The sequence below is a fragment of the Aulonocara sp. 'chitande type north' Nkhata Bay genome, linkage group LG11 (genome assembly GCF_057382095.1).
Source record: "Aulonocara sp. 'chitande type north' Nkhata Bay isolate Kocher_YH1m ecotype deep benthic linkage group LG11, A_spYH_male_GT1.1, whole genome shotgun sequence".
Taxonomy (NCBI): Eukaryota; Metazoa; Chordata; class Actinopteri; order Cichliformes; family Cichlidae; genus Aulonocara; species Aulonocara sp. 'chitande type north' Nkhata Bay.
The window spans coordinates 2272594-2280315 of NC_141354.1; the positions used below are offsets into that span (position 1 = coordinate 2272594).

At 45.7% G+C, this 7722-nt stretch overlaps 1 protein-coding gene across 1 annotated transcript; it reads left to right on the plus strand.

Moving 5' to 3' along the window:
• The first annotated feature begins 5791 nt into the window (after positions 1–5791).
• Positions 5792–7374, plus strand: LOC147318297 (uncharacterized). Its single transcript, XM_086310132.1, has 3 exons — positions 5792–6256; positions 6377–6606; positions 7329–7374. Exons 1-3 carry the CDS (start codon positions 5792–5794, stop codon positions 7372–7374), a joined length of 741 nt encoding a protein of 246 aa, XP_086166258.1.
• The last annotated feature ends 348 nt before the right edge of the window (positions 7375–7722 follow it).

Sequence of the window (7722 nt, forward strand, 5' to 3'; positions counted from 1 at the left end):
TATTAAACCAATCCTTAACCCTAACATTATGTTGTTGCTGTTGTTGTTGTGACCCCTGACATCTACATTATCATAGGTCATAACCTATAACTCTAACCCTTTGCAGGGCAAATTGAATTTTTTTGACTTTCTTTCTTCATTGATTGCCAGAGGCTGTTATTGATGGGGAGTTTGACTTCAGAGGGGCAACGGTACCTCATGTACAATCAAGTCAGGATATTGACAAGTAATCCCTTTGAGCCAAAGGGTCAAGCTTTATGTACTTTTAGACAGTTTTTTTATTGTATTATACCAGTGAAAGGCATAATATGCCTTATTTTTTGTTCCATCATTGGCGAGTAATGGAATACATGTTCTGGCGTTACGTATTTAAAATACAATATATGAGTAACTGTATTCCATTACAGTTACCGTTTAAAAAGGTGGTATTCAGAATACAGTTACTTTGCTGAAATAAATGGATTACATGGAGCTGGAAGCATGTAAAAATAATAATAACCACTGCAGCCAAACAGAGTGCCTGACGAGCCCAGCTGTAAGTAAGCTATTAAGACTCGACTGTACACTGTGTTCATGTTTTCCTCTGAAACAATAAGTTTGGTTGCAGCAGCCTTTCAACGCCTCTCTCTGTCTCTCGCTAGCAAAGTTGACCCAGACAACAAAGTAAAGCTAGTTTTCAGCTACGAGCCCGACACGAACCCGACGTATCAGCCAGAGGTCCCTTTACTACAGTTCAGAGCCGCGGACCTGTTTTATATACGCGCAGAATAGTTTCTATACGAGATCGCTGCAAAAAGTGCAGCCTTACCTAATGTCCACCTACTGTTACTCATTTATATTAAGATTTAAACATCTAGTTGGTGTTGGTATGGAGAGTAACCTTCAGTAATAAATCACACAGCAATAGTACATTCATGTAGTTGTAAAAAGCATGCTAATATGTTAAGTAATCCAAAGTATTCAGAATACATTACTCTCATTGAGAAACGTAACAGAATACGTTACAAAATACATTTTGGAGCATGTAATCTGTAATCTGTAGTGGAATACATTTTAAAAGTAACCTTCCCAACACTGTTCCAGTACAATCCATAAATGTCAAAGTATTTCACAGGACAATTAAAAGATTTAAGCCATTGGTTCCAATATCAAATTCAAATCAAATTCAAATTTTATTTGTCACGTACACAGTCATACACAGTACGATATGCAGTGAAATGCTTGGACAACTGCTCGTGACCTAAAGAAAACAAAAAAGGAAAAGGCTATGAATAAGATAGGAAATAAATATGAAAAATTAAAAAGGGTAAATTTAACTAGGAAGGAATAAAATATAAATTAAGGTTAAAAATGAAATAACTGTAGAACACAAATTAGAATGAAGGGTAAATTTAACTGGGAGAATAAGATAAAATATATAAATTAAAGTTGAAAATAAAATAACTGTACAACAAAATACACAATATAGAACTATATAAGAATGTATGAAGAAATATAAATAAATATATACACAATAACAGCAGCGTGATTTAAGTAATGAAGTGAAAACAATGTCCAGAAAGTCCAGTGTGTGTAAGAACTGTAAGTGTGGGTCAGGACTGTGTGGTGGTGTGATTGAGAGACCGTATCGCCTGCGGGAAGAAGCTCCTCCTCAGTCTCTCTGTGTTGGTCTTCAGGGAGCGGAATCGCTTTCCTGACCTCAGCAGAGAGAACAGTCTGTTGTTGGGATGGCTGAGGTCCTTCACCATCTTCCTGGCCTTGGTCCAGCACCGCCTGCTGTAGATTGAGTGCAGGTCATATGAAGAATTCAAGGGACAAGCAAAGGAGTCTGCAGTTCAACCTATGAGGAACATCTAACCAAATAACACGGCAATCCATCCAGTTTTTGCAATGGCATCTGAATCAAAGTAGACAACTGCTGCACATTTGTTCACACATTAAATCTTCTTTAAATTCTAAAACTTTTTTTTCAAAGCAAACCTGAATTATTCTGTTTTGTTTGATGGTAGTGACTCAACAAGTGAAATAACAGCATTGAAGTGTCAAGCCTTTTTTCCCTCTCTTTTCTAGGTTTAAAGATGAAAATGAGACTAAATGACTTGAAGAAGAATGATTTCTACAGTCTATCAGTCCTCTTCAGTCATTAACATCAAAGGCCAGTGGGTTTGGATGGACATGCTCTAATAGGAGGTTGGTCTCCTATTAGAGCGTGTCAAGTGAAAAGGGAGGAATTTTAAAACTTCCTTTTGCAATGATTAATTTTTCATCTTTGTAGGATTGATGGTAAATTGGCTTATTTGCTTATAATTCAGCAGAAAGTGCTCAAAAAGTAAATTTTATTTCTGCTTTCTCTACTTAAATGAATTTACCAGCACTTCAGACAACACACCTAAACAAAGGAAGCCCCTGTCTCTGGTTCTTCAGCCTGTGTGGACCACAAAAATGGCAGAGAGCAGAGTTAAATTTAGGTCAGCACTTTATTAAGTGTAACAGATGCCTTGCTTGGTCTACCCCAGGGTAAGGGAATTGCATTTGTGGTCTACTCTGACAGAATGGCAGACAGTTATGATAAGAGAGCGGCGGGGTGGAATCCATTTAACCTCCAACTGCTGCAGTGGGAAGCCAGTTATGCTGGTGTTATCCTCCACAGACCAGCTGTGGGAGAGGAGGCCATGACCAAGGTAACAGGTGGTGGAGCTGAGTTTTCCCAGGCCAGGGAACATACCACACTCCAAGTAATCACCTCAATTTCTACATCATTAACCTCACTAAACAAGAGCAAGGCACCTAGCGGCCCAAAGGGAGGCATTCTGCATACTGGGAGGTTGTACAGCTTATGAGTGGAAATTTAATGACTCTGTAACTGGTTGTTAACTGGACTTCCATTTTTATTTACTTTTTATTTTTATGCAGGCTCATTTTTAAGGGTTTGATTTGTTGGGAAAGCTCTAATCACTCTGCCATGACATATTTGTACATGTCAGCAGTGTCCATGTACAAAGTGTCCAAATTACAAAATCCAAAGGACAAATTAACTCTTAGAACTGTGGATGAGTCACTCCCATCCATGTTTATCACCATTTCTCTACTTTTTTTCATGTTTTGTGGTTCATTGAACAAGCTTGTGTTATTACAGTAAAGTGAGGAAGAAGTTTACCCTTGGAATGAACATTTTCTGACTGAATGAGCCTAAAAATAAACAACAATCTAGTTTTTTCAGCGTGACTAGAGTCAGTGACAGCTCCAATATGGCCGACATAGAGCTATAGTTAAAGTACGGCTTGCACAGTATACCTAACTGAACTCCCACAACTAACAAAAAACTTTATTTGTTCCAGATACTTGATTCTTTTGTTAGAGAATTAATAATAATGATACTAATGATGATGTGATAGCAGAGCTGAATCAGCCTATTAGTAAAGGTGTCTGTACATTAAGTGATGCAGAGGATCATCAGGATTAGCTCTGATGGATGTTTGATCAGTGACCTCCTCTCTACCATAGCTTTAAATGGGTCCACAGTCAGCTTTTCTGATAGTTTATTCAGTTTGTTGATGTCATTAGCTCTGATGCCGCTCCTCCAGCAGACCGAAGCAAAGTAAACTGCACTCGACACAGCAGATTAATAGAAAATCTCGAGCATTGTGCTGCACACAGTAAAGGAGTTCACCTTCTTTAGGAAGTGGAGCACATAGCTTTCGTCTTTCTGACCTTTGCTGTAACTAAGCTTAAGGAAGAGATTCCTTTATTGTTATAGTCATCAATGCCATGTGCCAAAACAAAGCAGAATGGCTGCCTAAACTGTACTCCCATAGAGGTTGTTAATACTGTTACATCATCACTGAGTGTGACCCTGAATACTGTGGCTTCTCTGAAAAAGAAGGCAACACATCAGAGTTGCTTGACTTCCTGCTTTAAGTCACAAACACACACCTAAAAGCAGATAACACATCCTGGAGAGGAAATGGTGTTGCGCTTTAGAAGATCTTCATTTGGCCTGAAAAATTAGTTTGTTAGCCTATAACAGGGGTCGGAAACCTTTCTGATGTTGAGTGCCGTCTAAAATTTCCTCAGAAGTTAGTGTGCCATATGATTGCATTAGCAATACATTTAATAACGCTCTATATTAACAGTTACACACTACATAGAACCACTTCATAGAATTATATTTGTGCACAGATGTTGGCAGCTGTCAGCGAATAGTTATCAGCTATTCTGAAACAAAAAAAGACTTTTTGTCCATAACAGCAAATGAACTGCACAACAGAAAATACAAATGGTATTTATGGTCTCCTCACAACAATGATAAGAAAAATAAACTGGGCCAATATGACATGTTTGTTAATACAGAGACACACGTGTTAATGTGATCTCTGGTCTCCCACTCAGAGACACAGGTCTCCGAGTGTCCAGCATTCAGAGGCTGCCTGAGGACTCATGTGAGAGAAAACCTGCTCACACAGACATGTAGAGCCAAACACTGTCAATAAGGCCTCTGCAATGTTCTGAAGACAGTTAAACCTGTCAGGTAGTGATGTCCAGCAGGTGAAAATGCAGCTCCATGAACACGCACAGCTGTGGATTCCAGCTGCGCTCGTAGTTCTGCAAACTTTGACCCCACAGAGTCGAGCTGTTCAGTTCAATCACTTGCATTTCGATGTCCTCTGTGTCGGGCCAGTTAATGCGAGACAAATCCAGCTGCTCATTAAAGCTTTTCTGGTTTGATCAGAAAAGAAACATTGGTTCATACACCTGAAAGTCCTGAAAACACATTGTGAATTCTGTCTTGAGTCTTCGAATGTATCTGTTCATTTCCGTGGTGCTGATGCTGCGCTGAGCCAACAGCTGCTGAAGCATTTGAAGTGTTGGAACGTGGAAATTTCAAGATCGCTTGAAAAAACTGCCAGATAGCAACGTCCCTCTCACCGCTAGGCTAAGTTATTTTTAGCCAATTACAAGTTGAATCTGGTAGTTGGGGTTGTTAGCTAAGATACCGTCTTTTTTTTTTTTTTGTGTGTGTGTGTCCTGTCTGGCACTGTAGCAATCAGAATTATTGTCTGAAGGCCAAGACAAATGCCCAACAGATTTACTTTCCCAAGTGGGCCTTTTGCTATACTGGTCCACTTGATTGTCATAGTTTATTGTTAGGATGCCTGGGTCGTCGACCCAGGGTTTTTGAGTTTATGTTATTATTTATAATTTCTAGTTTTTGGTTTCTTTGAGTTCCGTCTTATGGCTTATGTCTCTGTCTTCTTTAGTTGCTCTGTCTCCCCTATCACCTGCATCCCCTTGTCTAGTTCGCGTCTCTATGTATCCTTAGTTCCTATATCCCCGTGTTCAGTCAGTGTTTGTGTCTGCCCTGGTCCCACGTCTCTGTTCCCTCTGTAGTGCCTGCATGTGAGGCTGTGTCTTTGTTCAGTCTGTGTTATGTGTTTCCTGTTTTACTTTGAAGGTCTCTGTCTTTTCTCAGTGTGTTCAGTTTACGCTTCTTTGGTCTCGTCAGTTCTGATTTGTCCCAGCTGTGTTTCCCTCCTGTTACTCATTCCCTGATTGCTCCCTCTGTGTATTTAAGCCCTGTGTTTCTCTGTGTCCGTGTCACGATCTACCGTTTACTTTGCTGTGTGTTTTGTCATTTTTCTAGTTTAAGTTTGTTTTGAGTTTTTTCAGTCATGTTATATTTTGAGTCTTAAATTAAAGCCTTTTTGAGTTCACGTCTGTCTCCAGAGTCTGCACCTTGGGTCCTATTCCTGCCTGCACACAGCCATACCTAACAGAAGATCGCGACCAGAACATGGACCCCGCAGACTCTTTTTCCTCGGAGTACAACACTGAGATGGAGCGGATGGTGAGCCTGCTTGACCGCATCGCCCAGTCCCCTGACTTGAGGACCATGGCAGTGGGGCTGAGTGCGGTGGAGGCCATCATTCGGTTTAACCCCCGGCTTAGCCAGTTTGCTAAGGACACTAAGTTGGACGACACCATTACTGCCTGGAGAGAGCAAGTCAAGGCTGGTGAGCTTGCTCTCTCTCTCTCTACATCTTCCCCACCGTTACTCCAGGACAACGCACACTCTCCTTCTGTTTCAACACTGCCATGGACTTCCTCTCCCTCCCCACACCAGCTGGGTTCTCATTCACCTGCCTTTTTCCTGGCAGCTATGTGGTCAGAGGATGAGGAGGAGGTCTCTTTTTCTCCACCGGTTTCTGTTTCCTCATCCCGAAGGAAACGGCATTCTGGCCGCCGCCACAACAGAACTGTTGAGCATTTTGACTCTGGACATTTTGACATCACACCCACTTCATCTGTTCTGCAATCTGGTTCTGCTGGAGGGTCCGAGGGGCCTGTTCAGCCACCTGTCTCTGCTGGAGGCTCCGAGGGGCCCGTTCAGCCACCTGTTGTTCCTGCTGGGGGTTCTGGAGAACTGCTTCAGCCATCTCTTCCTGCTGGAGGGTCCGAGGAACCGCTTCAGCCACCTGTCTCCGCTGGAGGGTCCGAGGAACCGCTTCAGCCACCTGTTTCCGCTGGAGGGTCCGAGGAATCGCTTCAGCCACCTGTTTCCGCTGGAGGGTCCGAGGAATCGCTTCAGCCACCTGTCTCCGCTGGAGGGTCCGAGGAATCGCTTCAGCCGTCTCTTCCTGCTGGAGGGTCCGAGGAGCCCGTTCAGCCTCACGCCTCGTCAGCTGGAGGGTCCGAGGAGCCCGTTCAGCCTCACGCCTCGTCAGCTGGAGGGCCCGAGGAGCCCGTTCAGCCTCACGCCTCGTCAGCTGGAGGGCCCGAGGAGCCCGTTCAGCCTCACGCCTCGTCAGCTGGAGGGCCCGAGGAGCCCGTTCAGCCTCACGCCTCGTCAGCTGGAGGGCCCGAGGAGCCCGTCCAGCCGCCATTAGCTTCTGCCTCGGCTTCTGCTTCGCCTGGTCCGGCTTCGGCTTCTGCTTCGCCTGGTCCGGCTTCAGCCTCGGCCTCTGTTCCTGCTTCGCCTCCGCCTGGTCCAGCTTCGGCCTCAGCCTGTGCTTCGCCTGGTCCGGCTTCGGCCTCAGCTTCTGCAGTCCCGCCTGGTCCGGCCTCAGCTTCTGCAGTTCCGCCTGGTCCGGCCTCCGAGTCTGCAGCTCCGCCTGGTCCGGCCTCCGAGTCTGCAGCTCCGCCTGGTCCGGCCTCCGAGTCTGCTGCTCCGCCTGGTCCGGCCCAAGCCTCTGCAGCTCCGCCTGGTCCGGCCCAAGCCTCTGCAGCTCCGCCTGGTCCGGCCTCAGCTTCTGCAGCTTCGCCTGGTCCGGCTTCAGCCTCAGCCTCTGTTCCTGCTTCGCCTCAGCCTGATCCGGCTTCGGCCTCTGCAGCTCCGCCTGGTCCAGCCTCCGAGTGTTCAGCTTCGTCTGCTCCTGAGGTCTCCCTGCTGTCTGTTCCTGCACGTCCTGCACGTCCTGTCCGGCCTGCTCGTCCTGTCCGGCCTGCTCTTCCTGTCCGGCCTGCACGTCCTGTCCGGCCTGCTTGTCCTGCACGTTCTGTCCGGCCGATGACTGGACGTCGTTGCCGTCATGGACAGCCCCCTGAACTATGCCGCTGCCTCCCACCCGGCCGGCCTCCTGACCTGCTCCACCGCCAGTGCCTCCTGCCCGGCCGGCCTCCTGACCTGCTCCGCCGCCGTCGGTGCCTTCCGCCCGGCCGGCCTCCTGAACTGTTTTCTGGGCTCTTGGACCATCAGCCTCCGGGCCGCCCCCCTGACCTACCCGG

What these genes read in the sequence shown, in the direction of transcription:
- LOC147318297 (XM_086310132.1), top strand. Translation starts at nt 5,792, where the DNA reads ATGGACCCCGCAGACTCTTTTTCCTCGGAGTACAACACTGAGATGGAG. An exon ending in GCCGCCGCCACAACAGAACT is followed by an intron (nt 6,257 to 6,376) that starts GTTGAGCATTTT and finishes GGAGGCTCCGAG; the next exon opens with GGGCCCGTTCAGCCACCTGT. An exon ending in CCACCTGTCTCCGCTGGAGG is followed by an intron (nt 6,607 to 7,328) that starts GTCCGAGGAATC and finishes CGGCCTCTGCAG; the next exon opens with CTCCGCCTGGTCCAGCCTCC.